Source organism: Ictidomys tridecemlineatus, chromosome 7, assembly GCF_052094955.1.
Source record: "Ictidomys tridecemlineatus isolate mIctTri1 chromosome 7, mIctTri1.hap1, whole genome shotgun sequence".
Classification (NCBI taxonomy): domain Eukaryota; kingdom Metazoa; phylum Chordata; class Mammalia; order Rodentia; family Sciuridae; genus Ictidomys; species Ictidomys tridecemlineatus.
This window is the reverse complement of record NC_135483.1, coordinates 191,190,074-191,211,173: the sequence shown is the minus strand read 5'-3', so window position 1 is coordinate 191,211,173 and position 21,100 is coordinate 191,190,074. Positions and strand designations below refer to the sequence as shown.

General features: G+C 54.2%; 2 protein-coding genes and 1 long non-coding RNA gene across 4 annotated transcripts in view; 1 reads left to right on the top strand and 2 right to left on the bottom strand.

Moving 5' to 3' along the window:
• The window catches only part of LOC120883713 (uncharacterized), a 44,726-nt gene extending 42,903 nt beyond the window's left edge, over positions 1-1,823 (bottom strand). Inside the window, exon 1 of the mRNA XM_078018211.1 lies at positions 397-1,823. The gene's annotated coding sequence lies outside the window, so the exon portion shown is untranslated. The remainder of the gene's footprint in view (positions 1-396) is intronic.
• Positions 1,824-3,585: 1,762 nt separating this feature from the next.
• LOC144365663 (uncharacterized) lies at positions 3,586-18,519 on the top strand. Of its 2 annotated transcripts, XR_013424389.1 has the most exons (5): positions 3,587-4,304; positions 13,126-13,222; positions 14,306-14,424; positions 16,769-16,945; positions 18,373-18,519. It is a non-coding gene; the product is annotated as an uncharacterized LOC144365663 (long non-coding RNA). The 2 variants fall into 2 exon arrangements; XR_013424388.1 differs by having other exon boundaries at positions 3,586-4,304; positions 14,306-16,945.
• A 927-nt stretch (positions 18,520-19,446) lies between these two features.
• Tex44 (testis expressed 44) lies at positions 19,447-20,708 on the bottom strand. The gene has a single exon (XM_005326493.3). The coding sequence runs from the start codon at positions 20,706-20,708 to the stop codon at positions 19,572-19,574; it is 1,137 nt and encodes a 378-aa protein (XP_005326550.2). The 3' UTR covers positions 19,447-19,571.
• Between the last annotated feature and the right edge of the window lie 392 nt (positions 20,709-21,100).

The window sequence follows — 21,100 nt, the reverse complement described above, 5'->3', positions numbered from 1 at the left end:
CAAAGGACATCTGTGAGCGGGAGGGAACCCAGCTGCGCTGGATTTCCCACGCCAGGCCTCTGGGAGTAGGGGTGAAGGCTCCCCAGCTTCTGAGCAAATAAAAGGCTTGAGGAGAGAGGGGCCTAGTCACAAGGGACACCTGGGAGAGCCAGCGAAGCTGACAAAAAAAAAAAAAAAAAAGACGGCGCGGGAGGAAGCAGCCTGCAGGCCCCGGTTCCTGCTCAAGAAAAATAATAATCCCCAGGGACCGGGTGGTGGAGGGAGGACTCGGCTGAACCGGCTGAACCGCAGGAAGCCGGCCCTCAGGACGGAAGGGGCCACCCCTGCCTCCGCCCCCAGCAGGGGTCTGAGTGTCCCTCACCTCCCGATCCCGGAGGTCTGAGAGCCACCTCCTACCCGCAGTGGAAAGGAGTCCGCCCAGGAGAAGTCACCTTCCTAACTCGGGGCCCCTTTCCTGTGCGAAGATGCCCCCATAGCCCGTCCTCAGCCCGGAGGCCATCCTGATGGTCTGGCTTCTCGGCCGCTTATGTAGCCGCACTCAGGAGCCAACAGTGCGTTTCTGACACTTTTTCCGCCAACATGCGGGTTAATAGCCAGGGGGCTCCCAGGAACGCACAGTGGCTGAGCGGAGACACACACTGAATTCTACTCAGCGCTGGCAGACGGGGCCAAGGGCGCACAATCTCCATGCGGCATATGGGAACCAAGGGCCCCGTGCCTGCCCCAGGGAGTGACGCGGGTCTCCGGGTGTGCCCTCAATCTGTGAAATACCCCCCCCATTTCCCCACAGTCCCTTCTTGGTCCACCTCCCCTGACTTCCTGACAGCGAGGAGGGGCTTGGGGGGGTCAGGAGGAGACCCCCGAGCGCTGCTGCTTTTTGCCTGAAAGTGTGTTCATTTTCCCGTGCGGATGGGCGCTGTATCAACAAGGAGCTGCCCTCGCGCCACGAACACGCGGTCATTTCCCGGCAAGCGAGCTCTCTCCGCGGTCTGCCCGGTGTCCAAACGCCAGACGGCGCGGTCAGCCCCTAAGGGAGAGCTTGAAACCCTTCTGCACCCCCGAGGCGACCCCCGCTCTAAGGAAGTGCAATCTTGGGGGGCGGGGGCTGGGAGACCCGCAACGCGGACTGCGCCTTCGCCAAATACCCCGGCGCGCAGGTCCGGGTGATGACCAACTTTGCGCACAAGTGTGGGGCTGAGGCCACAAGTCCTGGAGACGCGGACGAGGGTGGAAGGGACAAAGCGACGGGCCTGGGAGGGCTTGGTTCTCCAGAAGAGGAGTCGGGGCCTGCTCTGGGCGCGGGAGACCGGGGGCGGGGAGGCGGCTCCTCCATGCTCCAATTGAGCCCTGGAAAAATCCGGGCGCGCAGGGAGGAGGCGGGCAGGCGCGCAGGCAGGCCAGGGACGGCGGGAACAAAGGCGGCCGGCGGCCGGATGCAGTCATGGAAAAACCCATCGAGGCGCTGGCGCGGGGGCGGCGCGAGCCCGGCAGCAATACCACCCTAGCCGGATGGCCCGGGCGGGGCTGCTCTCGGCCTCCGCCCCGGGGCGCGCCGCGCGGAGCAAAGGGGAGGCCCCCGGAGCAGGAAAAATGTCGGGCGGGAAAGGAATATGGGTCCCCGCGCCCCAGATGCCGCGCGTCTCACGTATTCCGCGCCACGAGCGGCAGGCGGCCTGGGCTAGTACACGCGGGGCACACGCAGCACTGCGCACGGCCACCTGGCTGCTGAACGCAGCTGCCGGAGCCTGTGGCGGCCCGCGCCGGCGACAGCCCCAAGGCGACGCGTGCGCGGTGGCGAGTTCAGCCCGCACACACTCCTGCACACACATGATCACTTGCACGCACGTGCGCCCAGACACGCGAGCTACACACAGCTCCCAGGGCTCTGAGAAGGAGACGGTTGGATGGCGGGGCGGGGGGGCTAGGAGGGGGAACCGAAATGGAGGCTCGTTAGGGCGGGGCCCCGGGGCTCCGTGGAGAACTTCAGAAGGGTGGGGGGAGGCAGGGACCTTTGGGGAAGCCGTGGTTAGGCCCGCCAGGGGTTAGCAGGTGCGGGTACCGGGCCTGGGGGGTCGGGGTGGGGCAGACGTGCCCGGGTCCTGCCCGCCCCAGGGCTAGAGTTTCCCTCCAGCGCAGGTCGCTGCCCAGCCTCGCCTGGTCTTGTAAGTTGCACATGTGGCTGAGGACGGGTAGGTGGCACAACGGGTTTTTCTGTAGAAAAGGAAAGTGTTGGCGCAAGAGGACCCAGTGACTCTATGACTTTTCCAGTTCTGACTTTTTATGAAGGAGGAGGAACTGGGCCCAGAGGCCATAAAAGGAGTTGGTGGGAGCTGGCACAGCCTCTTCCTGGTTCAAATGTCCTTTTGTTTCCTTGTGCTGCCGCGTGGTGTGCAAGGAGTAAAACCCGACCCTCGGGGTCCCTGGGTTGGGAAAGGGTTGTAGGGTAGAACATGGTCACGGTGGCCCAGAGCCAGTCTGTGGGAACAGGAGCCATCCACTCTGCCCAGGTGGGTGTTGAGATGGGTAGTGAGTGGGGTGGGGTGAGGGTCCCTGGAAGTCAGAGGCAAGAAGCCCAAGACTTCAAAAGGTTTCAGGTTCAAGAAGAAGCCCAATAGGCTGGGGAGTGGGGTGGGGACAGCCTAGCAGAGAAAATAACTGTGGCCGTGTTTCAATGCAAAGTCAACAGGGAAGGGTCACCAGTGACCCCACAGAGTGAAATTAACTGGTATCTACTTGTGATACCTTGGCGACTGACCTTGGAATCAGATGAAACTTTTTGCTTGTCCCTCTTCTGATCTTATCCATCCTTTGGCCTCAAGTTCCTCATCTGTAAAATGGGAGCAAGAGCTCCTCCACAGTGCTGTTTTGGTAATTGAAAGTGGATATCAAGTTCCCTTTCCATCCTGCCCTTCCTCCCGGTGGGACAGAGATCAACTCGCACCGTTGCCCAACATCTCTCCCTTCCTTGCAGTTTCTCAAAGTCTTGAGTCGTTCCTCCTTGGGACTCCTAAAACCTGGGTTTCTTGCTAGCAGATGGGAAGGTCCCGTGCGAGGAAGATTGGGGGAGCAGCACCCCCTGGTGGCCAGTTCCTAACCTGCTGGGTAGCTTCTTGGCTGCTGGTATGTCAAGGTTCTTTTCTTCTGCGGTAGTTTCTCCCTGTGTTTAGGGAGCAGAGAGACGGCTGGTTCCCCCAGGAGCATCTCCTGGGCTGTCTCCCGACCAGCTTCCTCCACTTCAACAGGCTTCTCTCACTTCTACCATGGAGGAATCAACAAACTTGCTATTTATACTGTGCTTTGTAATTTACAGAGCCCACTGACACACAATGCTTGTCCTGAGGTGATTCTGGGTGGTTGGTAGCTGCCTCCTTGGAGAGGGGATCTTGGTTCCCAGCGTCACTCAGGGTTGCTTTGAATTCCATTCAGCTGTGTAACTAGGGCAACATCCAAAATATTGAATAACTACTAGATAGATAGGCATCAGCCAACCAGAACAGAGCCTGCTGTAAACACCAGGTGCTGCCGAATTTCTTGTACCTGCAGAAGGTTCTGGAATAACCTTAGCCTCCCTGGGCCTCAGTTTTTCCATCTGCAGAATGGGGATGGGGATGGTCATGGTACCACTTTCTAGGTAGTACTATGAAGTCTAATTAAGTTAATGCACTAAGGACTTGCCAAATCTGTCAGGCACATAAGTAGCGCCCCATCAATGTGAGTTTCAGTACTTGTCCTGCCTCCTGACTGTGAGAGGTGAGTCACTTCTCAGACTCAGTGACTCGGGGTGATTGCCACTTTAAAGGGAGAGTCCCCAGCTGAGCCCACTGTGTGTTCACAGGGCTCATCTCCTGCTTCCCACGCCTCCTTTTCGGCTCCTCCCTGTTCCCCCTTAAGAGGCCTCCTCTTTCCCATGGCACCCACTACCCCTAGCCCTGGAAGTACTACTACTTCTTCTTCTTCTTCTTCTTCTTCTTCTTTTTTTTATAATGAGAATTGAACCCAGGAGTGCTTAACCTCCGAGCCATATCCCCAGCCCCTTTTTATATTTTATTTAGATACAGGGCCTCGCTGAGTTGCTGAGGCTGGCTTTGAACTACTGAACAACTTTGAACAACTGGCTTTGCCTAGAAGTACTTCTTTTTTTTTTTTTTAAGTAAGAGTCTCTGCTCTTTTTTTTTTTTTTTTGAGAGAGAAAGAGAGAGAGAGAAATAGAGAGAGAGAGAAATTTTCAATATTTATTAGTTCTCGGTGGACACAACATCTTCATATGGTGCTGAGGATTGAATCCAGCACCCAGCGCATGCCAGGTGAGCCCGATACCGCTTGAGCCACATCCCCGGCCCCTAGAAGTACTTTTTAAACTTTATCATGCATCAGAATTTCTTGGGAACCTTGTTAAGTGGCAAATTTGGATTCAATAGATCTGGGTGAGGCACGGGATTCTGCATTCCTTATAAGCTCCCAAGTGGTGCTGATGGTGGTATGAGGACCACACTGAGAAGGCTCTGGATTTGCAGAAGCACAAGTGTCAACTGGTGCGTCTATAAATGTTTACTGACTACCTACCTACTTAGCTCAAGGCAGTCGGTAGGTTGTGCTCCACCCTGAGCACCAGCCAGTTGGTCTCAGAGGTTGAAACTAATAGGTCACACAACACTTCAGAAGTACTTCTGGAACTGCTCCTGTGCTGAACAGCAGGGGGTACATAGGATGGATCCACACTCTGTCTGGCAGCCAGTGTGCTGGAAACCAATCTTCCAGGGCTGCCCTGCTGAGAGCTACCAAGTGGCTCCTGCCTCCCCCAGAATGAAAGCTGGATTCTTCTTTCAGGCCCTGCTCATCTGGCCCTGCGTCTGATACACCTTCCATCACAGCCTTATTATAGATGTAACTTTGTGTCCGCTTGAATCAACACCTCCACTCTTTCCCATTGGAGAGTCCTGGTTAGTATTTGTCCCTCAAATTGACCAGGGCCTGGCCTCTTTCTCAGACATCGCCTCCACAGAGAGGCTGCCCTTGACCTAGATGAAATTTGATCTAGACCAGCTGCCCCCAGCCACAACGGGACATTCTCTACTGTACCATTGTTTTATTGATTTTTTTTTTTTTTTTGTACTGGGGATTTAACCCAGATGTGCTTTACCGCTTAGCCACATCCCCAGCCCTTTTTAATTATTATTTTTTGACATTTTGAGACAGGGTCCCACTAAGCTGCTGAGGGCCTTGCTAAATTGATGAGGCTGGCCTCAAACTTGTGATCTTCATCTTCAGCTCCTCAGTCACGGGGATTATAGAAGTTTGCCACTGTGCCTGGCTGTTTCATTAATACTTATTTATTTATTTTTTGGGACTGGGGATTGAACCCAGGGGCACTTAACCACTGAGCCACATCCCCAACCCTTTTTTTTTTTTTAATTTTTTATTTTGAGACAGAGTCTCACTAAGCTGCTCAGGGCCTTGCTTAGTTGTTGAGGCTTGCTTTGAACTTACAATCCTCTTGCCTTGATTTTTACAGGGCTTCTAGGTCCCGTGTCATTGCTTTATATTTTTTATTTCTTCTTGCCTGCTCCACTGCTGGACTAAGGGCAGGATATTTGTCTACCTGACTGTGCTTTCCCTTAGCCCTTGGAACACCCGGTGCACAGCAGGCCTCCACGGGGACCTGTTGAGTGGATGAGTTGCTGTGACTGCGTGTTTGCAGGGGTGGAAACTGCTAGAGGTGCCCAAGTAGGTGAGAGAAGGCTTAATGGAAGGTGACTCCGAGGGGGAGAGTCACCTGCAGAAGCTTTGCCAGGTTGTCCTCCTGGGTCAGCATCAGCGGAAGGCACTGGAAGGAGGGCAGTGGGGGAAATGAGCTGAGATGCAGTCCCAGGGGAGGCTCAGCTGACTCCATGGAGCCCTCTGGAGTAGGGATGGTCTTTTCTTGTCCTGAGTTGGGACTGGGTCTTTTTACACCCTTGTTCACCCTCATTGGCTGCCCAGGAAGGGGGAGGCAGTCTTCAGAGGGAGCTGACGGCTGAGGACCATCTCATTTGTAGTCTGCAGCATCCATCCTGCAGGGGATCTGGACAGTACAGCACAGCACTACCAAGTGGGGCTCACGTGGATAGGAGGGTGGGATTCAGATAAGCTGGAAGAGAGTGCAGGGCTGTGCAGGGAGCCCACAGACCCCTGGCGGAGAGTGTGCCTGCCGGGTGGGGGGAGATGAGCCCAGGGGGTGCTGAGGCAGGAGTTCTCTCCTCTGGCTCCCAAGGGCAGAGTGAGATGAATCATGGGTGAGACCCTGGGAAGCCACAAAGATGCCCTTGACTTTTATTCTTTCATGTTGTCCTAATGCTGGTCAAATATCAGATTCTCGTCAGTCAGTTGCGACACTTCATGCAGATGCCTATAGTCTCTTTTTGTTCTTTTTTTGTGTGTGTGGTACTGGGGAATTGAACCCAGGGCCTCATGCATGTCAGACAAGCGCCCTCCCACTGAGCCTCATCCCCAACCCTTACATTCTCCAAGAGCAAGTGCTCTTTAGCTAAAGAGAGATAGAAACTTCCAGCATCTGCAATTCGTGTTTCTGGAAGGGTCCTGTTGGTCCTTTGGTAGGAAAGTACTGGGCACCCTGTGTGATATCTGCTGGACCTCTGAGGACTCCCTCTGGCCTAGACGGTAGAGTGAGAGGTTAGGACAGTGCTCCTCACGAGTAGCCAGGAGCAGCTGGGAGAGGCCAGCAGATCGACCCCAAGAGAGGGATGAGGGGACTCTCTCCAGGAAGGAAAGGAGGCTGGTGTGGTGTCCAGGATTTCGCATTCCGGCCAGCTTCATGAGCATGTGACCTGCAGTCACACAGGGTGCCATTCCTGTTTTTCTTTAGTAGCAGGGATTCAACCCAGGGTAGCTTAAACACTGAGCCACCTCCCCAACCCCCTTTTATTTTTTATTTTGAGACAGGTTCTTACTAAGTTGCTTAGGGCCTCACTAAGTTGCTGAGGCTGGTTTTGAATTTATGATCGTCCTACATCAGCCTCCCAAATCACTGGGATTACAGGCATGTGCCACCATGCCAAGCTCAGAGGGTCCCATTCTTAGTTTTTCTTAGTTTAAGGCTTTCCTGTCACTGTGTTGAATTTTTAAATTTTTTTTGTTTGTTTTGTTTTTTTTTAGATGATAGCCTTATTCTGTTGTCCAGCCTAACTCTGAACTCCTGGGCTTAAGCAATCCTCCTGCCTCAGCCTCCAGGGTAGCTGAGACCATAGGCACATGCCCCCCTCCCCCAGTACTTAGAATTGAACTCAGGGGTGCTTTACCACTGAACTACATCCTCAGCCCCCCCCCCCCCGTTTTTTTTGGAGACAGGGTTTTACTAGGTCACAGAGACTAGTCTCAAACTTGTGATCCTCCTGTATCAGCCTCTTGAGTGGCTTGGATTATACACAAGTGTCACTGTACCCAGCTGCCTTGAAATTCTTTTTTTTTTTTTTTTTTGGTACTAAGAATTGAACTCAGTGGCACTCAACTACTGAGCCATATCCCCAGCTCTATTTTGTATTTTATTTAGAGATAGGATCTCACTGAGTTGCTTAGCGCCTTGCTTTTGCTGAGACTGGCTTTGAACTTTCAATCCTCATCTCAGCCTCCCAAGACACTGGGATTACAGGTGTGAGCCTCCACACTGGGCTCTTAATCATTTTTGAGCAAGTTTTCATTTTTTTAAAGACTATTTTAAAAATGACTTTTTATTTTATATGTGGTGCTGAGGATCAAACCCAGTGCTCACATGCGCTAGGCGAGCGCTCTACTGCTGAGCCACAACCCCAGCACCTTAAGGTTTCATTTTGTACTGGGTCGTTCAAATTATGAATCTGGTCCTGCTCACCAGGTCTGGAAGATGGGCCCAGGGCCAGTTTCTGAGGGATCATTTGAGAGAGACTGGGGAACCTGGGTGGTAGGTGGGCCCAGGGGCATCCTCGGGGTGTGCAACACCTGAGCTGGTGTCCTTGTGCATAAAAGAGGGATCATGGTGCCACCTCCACCCAGAGGGAAGGAGGGGATGTAAACTGGAGACTTGTCCCAGCTGCAGATTGGACTGTGGAGAGGTGCTGTCCTGGAAAGCCAGCCTAGTGACTGCTGTCTCATAGAGGCCTGCTGCCTGCTGCACTCAGAGCCCCCAGTCAGTCTGTCAGATGGCAGCCACCAGCTGTTGATGAGACGCTGGAGTTGACAGGGATGGGAGGGTACTCCCCAGGGCCAGACAGAGTGTGCCCTGGCTCCTGGGCAGATGGCTGTTCTGGATGCTGTGCTAGGACTACCAGGCTGGGGGAGGTGGTGGCAGCTCCCTGGAGACCAATAGTGACATGGTGCTAGTAGGAAGGAGTGTGGGAGAGGCTGGGTAGACTGCATCTCCTGAATCTGAGATCCCTACTAGTCTTGAGTCTTGAGCACTGGCAGGCCTCCCCCAGCGTAGGCCCAGGTTTAGGTCACTGCTTTACCTCTGGACACCTGAGAGTGCCCCACTCCTGTCATGTCTTGTCCCTCACAGTCTTCTCACTCTGGCTTGAGCCTCCTTTCTCTTCCATGAGGTATGCTGCCTGCCTCGGTTTACCCAAATCTTTGTCACTTTCACTGTCTTTGCAGTTCACCCTCAGTGGACCTGATGGGGGCTCATCTGCACTGTCCCTCAATGTGCAAGGGACCTCTCCTTGTATTTTGCACTGTGGCCACAAGTCCTGTAGCCCATCCGCTCACCAGGGCACCCAGGGCAGGCGACCAGGTGCTGAATATCAAGACCTGACCAGGGGTTCTGATGCTGGAGGCACCCAGCAGCTCGAAAGGGCAGAGAACGTCCTCAGTCCCAGGGAATGCCTGCCGCACTGAGTGCCTACTGTGTGCCAGAGACGGGCGGCGGGGCCGGGCTGCCACAAACAGAAGCCCCTTTCTTCCAGGGTTTACGCAGGAAAGCGTTTATAAATAGGACAAAGCCGGGCGGTCCAGGGGCCTCCGGGACACGGGACACGAGGGGGAGAAAAGCAGGGCGCAGGGAGCCAAGGCGGGGAGCTGATGTAGGGCGCGGACCCCGCCCCGCCTGGGTCGGCGGCCTCGGCGGCCTGAAAGGGCCTCTGTGTCGCGGTCCCCGCCTGCCCGCGGCCCGGAGCGCACTTCCTCGGCAGCGCCAGACCCCGGAGGCTCCACGGCCCCTCTGGGGACAGACACAAATAGTTCCCGGCCCAGCTGCCGGGCCAGTTACCTTGGGAACCAAACTCAATAGACTGACGTCACCGGGCCCGTTGCGTAGCAACCGTCGCAGACTCTCCCTCCTCACCGGGGCGCTGAGGTCACGGTCGCCATGGAGACGCCGGGGCGGGGCGGGGGCGGGGCCGCGGCCTGGACACGCCCCTCCAGCCCCGCCCCGCGCCGGCCCTGCGCCCGCCCCGAGCTGCGCTGCCCGCGGAGGGAGCGGCCCGCCCGGCCGCAGCAGCCAGGCTGCCCGCTGTGCCCTCGGGCGGGCCGCGCTCCCGTGGCCGGAGAAAGGCCCATTGTGGCCGGGCGCCGGGCCGCCCGCCGGGATTTCCCCCGCGACGCAGGCCTTTGTTCGCGCTCGCCCCGTCTGATGCCCCGTCTCTCCTCCTCCGGAGCTGCCCACCAGGCCCCGACCTGCTCTCCAACCGGGAGCAGGTGGCAGCGCGCCGCGTTCGCATTCCCGCCCTCTGGTTACCCAGGAAATCTCCGCTGGGCCACCTGCCTGGGGGGAGGACACACTGAGCCCGGCCCGCGGCGTTGTGCTGTCATCCCGGCCACCTCCTCCTCTCCTGCGTCTGCCCCTGAGTGCTGAGTGGCCCTCGCCTCCATCACTGCTTGGGCCCGGGGTTGGGGCTGCAGTCAGGCCAGGCCAGGTGCCCCTGGGGGAGGTGAGTGGGGACAGTGGGCTTTGTTCTTAGGGTGTCTCTCTGCAGTTTCACCCTAGCAGAATACAAAGTGCTGAAAGCCAGAAGCCCAGGCTGGGAGACAAGGTCCAGAAGCTCAGCCAGGGCCCAGTGGCCATGTGCCACCATGAGCCTGCCTGTTTTACCTATCTTCATTACCATTCCTGGCTGGAGAACCCTAACCATTTCTTGCTAGAGGAACTTTCGTTTTGTTCAAGTTCTTTGTGGTGGAGGCCATCTGTGGGAGGTGTTTTTCCTCTATTTTGAATAGTACTAGTACAGAAGGTTAGTAACAAAACAGACTCCACCACCCCCTTGTACCAGGAGCTGAACCCAGGGATGCTTAACCACTGAGCCACATTCCCAGCCCTTTTTATTTTTTATTTAGAGACAGGGTCTCGCTAAATTGCTTAGGGCCTCACTAAATTGTGGAGGCTGGCTTGGAACTTGTGATCTTCCTGCCTCACCCTCCCAAATTGCTGGGCTTACACTACCCAAACACAAACCCAAACTTTTAGGTGAATTCTATTTCTTCATTGGTTGACATTTAAAATTCAGAGATTCAGAGGAATCTTTTCTTGAATCCAAGGAGTTGAGGGGCATACTGAAAGAGGTGAATGTTTTGGCTCTTTCCAAATCACATGGTTAAAGAAAAGTTGTGCTGGGGCTGGGGCTCAGCAGTAGCGCATTTGCCTGGCCTGTGTGAGGCACTGGGTTTGATTCTCAGCACCACATATAAATACATCAATAAAATAAAGGTCTATCTACAACTAAAAATATATATATATTAAAAAAAAAAAAGAAAGAAAAGTTGTGCTGGGCGTGGTGGCACACACCTATAATCCCAGGGATTTAGGAGGCTGAGGCAGGAGGAAGGCAAATTCAAGGCCAGACTCTGCAAAATAAAAAATAAAAAGGACTAGAGATAACTCAGTGGCAAAAGCACACTTGGGTTCAATCCCCAGTACAACAAAGAAGAAAATAAAAAGAAAAGAAAGTTGTGGACAAGTTCTCCAATAGTGGGTGACCATGCCCCAGGGCCCAGAGTTTAGGAGTGGGCTGTGGGTGGCCTTGGGAAATCCTTCAGTCCCACCTGCTGTTCTGGCATGTATTTGTGGGAAAGGTGACTTTTGTCTGCTGGGGAAACTAAAGATGCAAGAGGTGTGGAGATTAGGGTGCTACCTGCAGTCCCAGAACTAGAGGAGCCTGGAGGGACAGGCTGCCACAGGTCCTCTTTGGGAGGAGCATGGCTCAGGGTGGGGCAGAGCAGCCTGCTGAGAGAGGCACTGGGAGTGCTGGATGAGCCTTTCCTACGCGTGATCCAGGCTGCCCTGATCAGAGTGGAGACAGACTTCTCCTTTCTAGTCTTGGAGGCACAAGCCTCTGGACCTGGAGCTTACAGGAGCCTGAAAAGAAGAGACGGCTGGAGGGAAGAGAGAAGCCAAGGGAGTAGAGGAGACAAGCGACTCAGGAGGATGGAGACAGTCCTGACAGCTTTGAGTCCCCCATGCCAGGCATCCCAAAGCCATTTCTTTCCTAGCTGTTGGTGACACAGCCCATCAATGCCATTTGTGTCTAAACTACTCACTTTGGGTTCTGTCATTTCCTGAACAATACACAGGCAATACAGAAAATGCCAGAAGGAAGAAAAGTGACTTTATCATGTGCCCACTGTTAAATGTTGTTTCAGCATATTTTCTGTTGCTATAACAAAATATCTAGTCTGGGGAATTTATAAAGAATAGAAGTTTAGTTTGAGACTAGACTCAGAAACTTAGTGGGGCCCTAAACAACTTAGTGAGACCCTGTCTCTAAAAAAAAGGGGCTATGAAGGTGGCTCAGTGGTAATGTGCCCCTGGGTTTAATTCCCAGTACCAAAAACAAACAAACAAAAATCCAAGTTCATTTAAACTTCTGGAGGCAGGAAGGCCAAGAGCATAGTCTTCTCACTGCATCATGACATGGTGGAGGGTGTCCCTGAGTGAGACAGAGCAAGCATGCTAACTTGGGTCTTTCTCCCCAAGGCCATCGTGGGGACTGCCCTACTGACCTCATTGTCTCCTAATTACCTCTCAAAGGTCTCACCTCCAAATACCCTTACCATATAAATTTGGGGATTAGTTTCTGACACATGAATTTTGAGGGGAGACGTTTGAACTTTAGCATTCTGTTTTAAAAGATAATGTTATTATTTATTTTTGCGCTGAGGATTGAACCCAGGGGTGCTTGACCACTGAGCTGCATCCCCAGGCCTCTTTTTTAAATTTTGAAACATGGTCTTGCTAAGTCTCTTAGGGCCTTGCTGAGGCTTGCTCAAACTTGCCACCCTCCTGAGTTGGTGGGATCACTGGTGTGTCCACTATGCCCAGCAAAAATATGTTGGTGATCACAGCATTTCTATGAGGCAAATGGAAGATCTACCTGACGGAGGAGGAAATGGAGGGTTGGAGACATGGAGGCCCTCTCCCAGGACCACAGTGTCCACCTGTGCGGGACTCCACAGGGCAGGCCAGCTTGCTTCAGGCTCAGGTTCTGAGACTGGCGGCGGCTGGGCCGGGCCTGAGGCCGCTGGGCTATGGGTGCTCCGGTCTCAGAGCTGCTCTGCCCGGCTGCTGGGCTGTTGCTCAGCTCTGCCAGCGACGCTGCTGGGAGCGTCTGTGCCCCTCGGTCTTCCTGTTTTGTTCCTAAGAGCTTCCTAGGATGCATTCGCCGCGCGAGCCAGGGTGGTAATACTCTGATGCTCCTCTAGCTCACAAGGTCGCTCAAATTCCCCAGCGCCCGGCCCTGCGCCCTGGTGCAGGCAGTGCTGCCTTCTCCCCCGCAGGGGGCGCTCCCGCAGGCTCAGGGACTCTGGAGCCCCAGGAACAGGGTTCCCTCCTAGCCCGGGAATATTTAAATGTGTCCTCCAGACCTCATTGACCTACCCGTTATGACATCCTCCTCGCGGAATGCCCTTATTCAGGATCACTGCTCTGGAGAGTGATCCTTCCTAAAACAAACCCAAGAACCAGACCACAGTCACTTAGCGATTCTGGCCAATTAGCCTTGTGGCCACAAACGGAACAAAAATATTGTCCTTCCAAAGCCAGCAAAACTGACAAAGACTGGCTTTAGTTTTTTGTTTTGTTTTGTTTTGTTTTGGTACGGGGATTGAACCCAGGGGCGCTTAACCACTGAGCCACATCCCCAGCCCTTTTAATTTTTTATTTTGAAACAGGGTCTCCTTAAATTGCTCAGTGCCTCACTAATGTGCTGAATCTGGCTTTGAATTTGCAATCCTCCTGCCTCAGTCTCCCGAGTTCCTGGGATTACAGGTGAACACCACAATACCCCGCTAATTCTTTTTTTTTTTTTTTAAACAAAACAGATATTCTTTTTAAAAACAATATTTAAGTCTTCCCCATCTCTTGACTGTGAGTCTCTCTGCCTTCCTCTCTCTCTCACACTGGCACACACACTCAGATGGGAAGGGGTTAGCAGCCGGGGCCATGGTGTGGGCCCCCGGGGTGTGGGCTCTGAGTCAGGGTTTAGTGTCCAGGATGTTTCTTTGGGATGGTGCCCAGTGAGGAGAGAAGAAACCAAGTGGACAGAGGGAGAAGTTGAGGCTGCGCTGCCAGCCCCAGCCAGCCTCAGGGACATCACGGTAGCTCTCTGAAGGGGCTGCTGCTGCAGGTTGTCCACTTCCAGTACTCTGGCACCTGCGGGAACAAGTCCTTTACTGAAGCGGGAGGAGAGGGCCGAACATATCGTCCACCAAACCCTGGGCTGGCGTCCCTTTTGACCGCTGCTCAGACTTTCGGATGACTTCCCTAACCAAGCTCCTGCTGGTCAGATGGTAGGACTCTGGGCCTGTCCTGTTGACTCTTGGCCCAGCCTAAATGGCCATTTCAGCAGTTCTCCTGTTTACTGTCAGTCTTTCCTGGCAGAACATAATCCAAAAGTCCATCCCAGAGAAACACGGCCTGTTGTCAGGTGTCACACCCACCATGTAAATGAGAAGCTCCCTGGCTTCCTGAGAAGCTGGCTGGCCTCGCAGGGCTGAGTTAACTCTGTCCTGCCTCCAGTTCTCCACACCTTCCCAGGGCCAGCCCGTGATCCTCACCACTGTTACTGCTGTCCCTTTCTTCTGTTTCTGTTAACTGCCTCTCCCCAGCTGTGTGCCCCTTATTCAGTGTTCATGCATCTAATATCATGAACCACAGGGAGGCTTTAGGGTTCAAAAAAAGTCCTTCATCCTCTTAGGTTATTACTGGGGCTGTAAATGAAACTGACAAAAGACAGATGGACAGCAGACTTTATTTATTTTGTATGTTAAAATGTTTTTTTTTTTAAGAGAGTGATAGAGGGGAGAGAGAGAGAGAGAATTTTTAATATTTATTTATTTATTTTTTTTTTAGTTCTCGGCGGACACAACATCTTTGTTGGTATGTGGTGGTGAAGATCGAACCAGGGCCGCACGCATGCCAGGCGAGCGCGCTACCGCTTGAGCCACATCCCCAGCCCCTGTTAAAATGTTGTATGTTATTTTATTAGATACTGAAAGTTTCCCATGGTGTGGGGGGCTTCATAGAAAGAAATTTCCCAAAGCAGTGGCAAGGTTTGATGGCTTTTATACCATTCTAACAAAGGACGATAAATTTGTGGAGAGTTGATAAGACAAAGGAAAGGCGTTTCTGGGCTTTTGGGGCATGGTAAATTGTGGGAAGGTAAATATGTGAGGGCACTCCTGGTAGAGGGGCCACTGTTAGGCTTGTTTGTGTAGATTCCTCTCAACCATCTGTCTATAGTGAGAGGTTGCTCTCCTCTTCCTGGTTTGGAAAAGGAGGAACTGTCACAGGGAAATTTATACCTTCTCTTCAGAGAAGGGGAGAGTAGAAAGCTGTCCCCAATTTGCTTTTCCTCATTTGCCCTCAGCTCCAAATAATCCCCGAGCCAGTGCCCCACGCTGCTGCATGCCTGTCCCATGATGGGCGGGATCACTCCCCCTTGCCCACTGCTCCTGTGTTTTTTGAACTGCCTTCTCTTCTCTTGCCTGTGGGTGGAGCTTGTCCCCAAGCTCCTGTCTTGGGGTTTCCAGTTCATTCTCATTTATCCCTGGGCCAACTTATTCTGGGCTCCGGGCATCGGGTCCTCTCCACGTTGGAGCCTGCAGCCCTGAGTGTGCAGCCTGAGTTCTCCAGGGTGTCTGGCACCTGGATGCCTGGGGCCTACCCCTGGGGAGCATGTGCTGCCTGGGGCCCACCCCTGGGGAGCATGTGCTTCCTGGGGTTTGGCAGCACAACTGTTTACCCCACAGCAAAGAGCAGGAGGAAGAGGCAGGGAGAGCCCAGAGCTGACAGCCGGTGGCTGGCCTGCAGGGCAGCACCTAAGTCAGTCAATGGTGGGGGGGGTTCCTGCCCCAACTTGCCCCTGTGCTGGTCACGGGCTGTGTCCTTACTGAGTAGCCAGGACCTCCAAGAGTCAACACCAACCAGTGAAGATGGAAAGGTGGGCTGCTTCCTGATTTTCATATCAAGGACCAACAGATGCCAGTGTGGCTGTCCTCACCTGTCCCCTCAGGTACTTGGGATGCTGAGGCAGGAAGCTCACAAGTTCCAGGTCAGCCTGGGCAACTTAGAGAGACTCCAACTCAAATAAAATTAAAAAAATGGGGCTGGGGATGTGGCTCAGGGGTGATTCACCCCTGGGCTCAATCCTCAGGACCCACACAAACAAAAACCACAGCCACAGATGGTCCATGGGTCAGGTTCACCTCGGCGTCATCCGGCCCTTCCCACAGCTTCCACTGGCCCTTCTCCTGGTGTTCCACACCTGGCAGTGACCGCGTGTCATCCCGTGACTGCAAGGCTCAGGCCACCAGGGAATCGTGACTGTTGTTTTCCTGACCCAGCTGGTCACCTGTGATGTCTCCTTTCCCTTTGCTCTGTCACCTTTTACACCCCTCACTGCCAGCCTTGACTTTTCTGGGCCTGGACCATCTCTCCACAGGGGGACCCCTGGCCCTGTCATCCTGTAAGGGTCCGGCGAAACGTTGGAGGAAGAGACCACAAGAGACTGGCTTCATGCAATAAGCATAAGGGGATTTTTATTGAGGATCCTGATTCAGCACGCTGGGGCTCCAGGCCCACTCAGGAAGACAGAGCAGCCCAGAGCCCCGGGCAGGGGTTGAGCAGTGCTTAAGTACACTTTTTGGGGAGGGCGGGGGCTTTGCATACATCACAGTCTCTTTTAACAAATCACCATACACCTCGGGAAAATCAAACAATAATTCTTAGACTTGATTAGTACATTCATTGGCGGGAACAGGCTGGGCAGGGGTGATTGGTCACTTCTAAGCGGGGTACACATTCAAACTGATTGGTTTTGGGCCTTGAATGGCTACGTGCCGGGCTACACAGGGTCCTAAGTTATTAAACAACCAGAGAATCAGGAGGAATATTTACTGGGCAGTTCGGGTATTGTCCTAACAGCTACAGGAATTTAACCCAGGCTTTGCAGTTTAGAAGCAGGTTTACATTGCCTGGTCCTTTACATTTTAACTCAGGCTTTGCAGCTTAGAAACTTTACCCTTTCAATCCCTGCTGCCAGCCACCGTCACTGAGCTGCTGTGCTCCAGGCCTTGGTCCTCCTTTAACAATAAAGGCCCACCTCAATGAGAGCCGGCACATAGCTGCCCCCCCTCTCCTCATGGTAGAGCCACGTTCTGGGCATCTGATTCCAGGTCGGGCTCTGTACCAGTGGTCAGCATGATGTCGTGTACACTCTGCCACATGCTGGCATTGTCCTAGGCACTGACTCATGAGGCCCTGCAGTCCTCATGGCAGTCCAACTCCTGACAACACTGAACCATCTGTTTACAGGTGAAGAAACTGAGGCAGGAGAGGAGAAGGAAACACAGCGGGCAGGCAGGGTGCCCAGATTCAAGGTGGCCTGGATCCAAAGGGCCCGCCCCTTCCTCATCACTCACCGGCTGGCTCCAGATGCCCTCTCCTGAGATGAACCTTCATTTCTAGGCTTTGACCTGGGCCAGGTGACTGGTAGGTGACTGGTACTTCAGTCCTGGGGCCTGCATAACCTGTCCAGGGCAGGACATGGGTACTGAACCAGTGTGCTTCCCTGGGACTCACCTGCCAAGGCCAGTGAGGACAGGGTTCCACTTCTCCAGAAGGTGGAGCTGAGATTGGAGAGAGCCAGCAGTGGGGCAGCTGGAAAGACAGCCCAGAGAACCCGCTGAGCCGGGAGCCCGCCTGGCCCACACCGGCAGCAGTGCCAGCCACCAATCCTTTCCTTATGCTGGTTTGAGTTTGTTCTGTCCTTGCAAAGCTCAGGTCACCTTTGGGGGCATAGCAGGGCCTGGTCCACAGTGGTGTTCAATACCATTTGTTAAAAGCTTGGATGAGCATATTTTAGGGGTGCCTTGTTCTTACTGTGTCTGTCTGGGGAGTACCCTCTCCCCTTGCTCTTAAGGTCTGACTCAGTTGCTTCTCTGAGAGGACCCCCCCCTCCATTACTAAGTTGACAACCTCACTCCTCTGAATTCTTTGCTTTCATGACATGGGAACTGGGGACAGTTCATGCTGCACCTCAAGAAGGTGGCAGCCCCTGGGGACTAGGGGTACACATGTCTTTACATCCCTTTTGGGCTTGAGAGTCAGACTTCCTCTCTTGAGCCATCTGCAAAACAGGTGTGGCCTACACATGCTCCCGGGGGTCAGGCTGAGACATCTGTCACTCCAAGGCCAGGTGGGCTGTGGTGACAGTGACCACCACTCTCCCCAAAGTGGTAGTTTAGGCAGTTTAGCTGCCTGTGATCCTGAAGAAATGGGGGTGTTTTAGTCAACTTTTTTTGTTGCTGTGACTGTAACCTGACAAGAACAATTGTGGGGAAGGAAAAGTTGGCTAATGAATTCAGAGGTCTCAGTGCATAGATAGCTGACTCTAGAACATCATGGCAGAAGGGTGTGGTGGAGGGAAGCCGCTCACGTGACCATCAGACAGCAGAGAGAATCCACTCACCAGATACAAAATACACCCCAAAGCCATGCCCCCAGTGCCCACCTCCTCCAGCTACATCCTACCCTCCTTCAGTTTCCCCCAGTTAATCTATCAGGGATTAATTCAATGATTAATTTGTTGATTGGTTAAGACTCTTATAAGCCAATCATTTCTCCTTTAAACCCTGCATTGCTCACATATGAGCTTTTGGGGGACATCTCACATCCAAAACAAAACAGAGGGCCCTGGGGCTGGGGATGTGGCTCAAGCGGTAGCGCGCTTGCCTGGCATGCGTGCGGCCCGGGTTCGATCCTCAGCACCACATACAAACAAAGATGTTGTGTCTGCCGAGAACTAAAAAATAAATATTAAAAATTCTCTCTCTCTCTCTCTCTCTCTCTCTCTCTCTCTCTCTCTCCTCTCTCACTCTGTCTTTATTATTATTATTTTTTTAATATTTATTTTTTAGTTTTCGGCGGACACAACATCTTTGTTTGTATGTGGTGCTGAGGATTGAACCTGGGCCGCAGGCATGCCAGGCGAGCACGCTACCACTTGAGCCACATCCCCAGCCCTCACTCTGTCTTAAAATAAATAAATAAATAAATAACCAAAACGGAGGGCCCTAGATTTTTCCAAAAAGGCAGAAATCCATATTTTTATATAAAATCTCCTTTTTAAAACTCTAGCAATTAATTCATTAGTTTGCGCTTTGAGAAACACTATGTAAGTCCAACAAATGCATCAGTGGGCTGACTTCTTCCCAGGGCCCTTATCGGGAGACTGCTGGGAAGAACAGCAGTCCAGGCTGTGGCAGGAGGGTGTGACAGGTCAGGCCAACATCCTGCTGGACTTTATGCACCACCTCTCACCTCTGGAAGCAGCACTGGGTGCAGCTGGAAGGAGGCTCACTTCCTGAGCATTAGCTGGGCCCCCAGGCCTGCACTCCCGCTCCTCCTTGCCAACCCTTCTCAGATGCAGACCAAAGCACACTCCAAGGAAAGAGACCTGCGCCTAAGGGGGCAGCTATCCTGGCTTGCCAGCTTCAAAACTGAAAGCCCCCCATCCCAGGAATCCCCTTAGTCTGAAGCCAAGCACGACAAGAACAGCTTGTCACCCTGCCTGGACCCTGTGCCATCCTATCACCTGCCCACTGGGCAAATAATGATGACACTGTAAGGTGTGAGCTTAGTAAGGGCTCCCTGTTGCTGAGGCCTTCTGGTATCTCGGGGTGGGGGCTTACTGTCTCCATTACAGCTCAGGAGAGGAAGACCCGCAAGGCCAGGGGTCTGAATCGCACTGGTGACTCAGCACCCTCCACCTCCCTCCGGGGGCCTCTCAGAGCCACTCCATTTGTCCCTAGGCCCTGAATGGGACAACCTGAGGACATTCTGTTTGCAAGACACCCGGAGCCCCTCTTGTCCTCCCCCACCTGGTGCTGGGGTGGGCCCCAGGACCTCTGCATCCAGGCAGGCGCTCCTGACTTCCACTCTGCCCACTGCTCGGACAAGGGACGAGGCTGGCGCTTGGAAAATAAACGCTGGTGGCTATTTATTGATCTGCCGGGAGCCACCCCGGGCGGGGTGGGCAGGAGCCGGGGTGAGAATCCAGGGTCTCCAGAGCTGCTGGGCAAGTCCTTGGGGTTCCCGTGCGTGCGGGAATCTAGTCTCAGCTGGGGCTGGCATGGAACCGGCGCCGGGCGAGGTGACTGGTCAGGAAGCGCACGGCCGAGCGGATGCTCTCCGTAGTCCTCCGCTCCACGGTCTCCAGCACCTGGGTGACCGAGCGCAGGGCCGAGCTGGTCCCTGTGGCCAGCCCGGAGGAGAAGGCCGAGCTGGCGTTCCCCAGGATGCTGGAGACCGAGTGCAGGTTGGATCCGGGGTTGGGCAGCAGTTCTGTCGGGGAGCCGTGGCTGGAGGTCAGGAAGGCCATGGCCATGGTCATGCCCATGGGCTCGGACCACACCAGGATGTTGGCCAGGGAGCCGATGGAGCCCTCGCCCCCGCCCAGCAGGCTGGTCACGGAGTGCAGGTAGCCGTTGTCCTCATCCGCCATGTACAGATCGGAGTCCAGCGGCCTCCTCCCCGGGGCCTCCCGGTGGGGGCTGGGCAAGGCCGAGGGCGGGGCATTGCAGGCTGGGAAGGGAGGGAAGGACTGAACCCAGTGCTCTGTGGAACTGTCCACCAGGTCGTCCCCTGTCACCATCTGGGGCCCCTTGGTTTTCTCTTCAGCAGCCTGGGTGACGCCTGTGGGCCAAGGGTCAAGCTGACCACTGGCGCCTGCAGTGGCTGGGTCAGCAGCACCCACAAAGGGCGGGACTTCTACTGCAGGTAAAGCAAAGATCAGCTGCTTCTTGGGGTCCCTCGCCTGCGGTGGTGTTCCTTTCTGAGCCTGGGAGTCACGGAGCAGGCCCACGCCATCCTGAGGGATCAGTTTATCCCCAGCTAGCCTGACCGGTAGCAGGTTCTGACTGCCCACCAACACAGGCTGGGCACCTGGGTCCTGGGGCACCAGAGGTGTGATCTCTGCAGGCTTCTGGCTGCTGCCAGGAGCGACTTCATTCTTGTCTTGGTCCCCAGAGGTTGGCTTGGCCTCAGAGGTGGCCTGATCTACATCTTGGAGTTCAGTGGCCTCTGCAGCGCTGCTCTCTGGTGAGACATCTGCAGGGAGGGGGGCCTGACCTTGGGACCCTCCTGTCGGATCACCTGCAGGGCTGTGGTCAGCCTCGTTGCCCAGAAAGGCCTCAGAAGGAGCATATGGGGGGCTGCTGGTGGCTTTGGCCTCTTCTGAGGGCACAGTGGTCATTTATGCCCTCTGCCACTTGCAGTGGGAGTGGCCATGACTGCTGGGCTAAGATGTCCGGGTGCTGAAGTCACAGGGGGTGTGGGTGGCTGGTGATGTCACAGGCACATGTACAGCAAGCCTCCCCAGTGGCTGCCTTGCTGAACCCAGGCTATGGCTGACTTGCAGCCACGTTTGTAGGATGGAGGTGTGTATGCAGGTGCAGGTGCTGCCACAGGGTCAAAAGGAGTCATAATGCCTGTGACTGTGGCAAATGAGAAGAGGGTACAGATGCCAAGTTAGAGTTCATCAGGGACCCCTCCCAGACCCTCTTTGTCCACTCTGGTGCCACAGGACTGGATATGGCCAGTCCTTCTGCAGGGCATTTGTTTTCCAGCAGCAGTGGGCAGGAATAA

Bases quoted from the DNA above. Each gene is read 5' to 3' on its own strand.
- Tex44 (XM_005326493.3), bottom strand. From the start codon at position 20,708: ATGACCACTGTGCCCTCAGAAGAGGCCAAAGCCACCAGCAGCCCCCCA.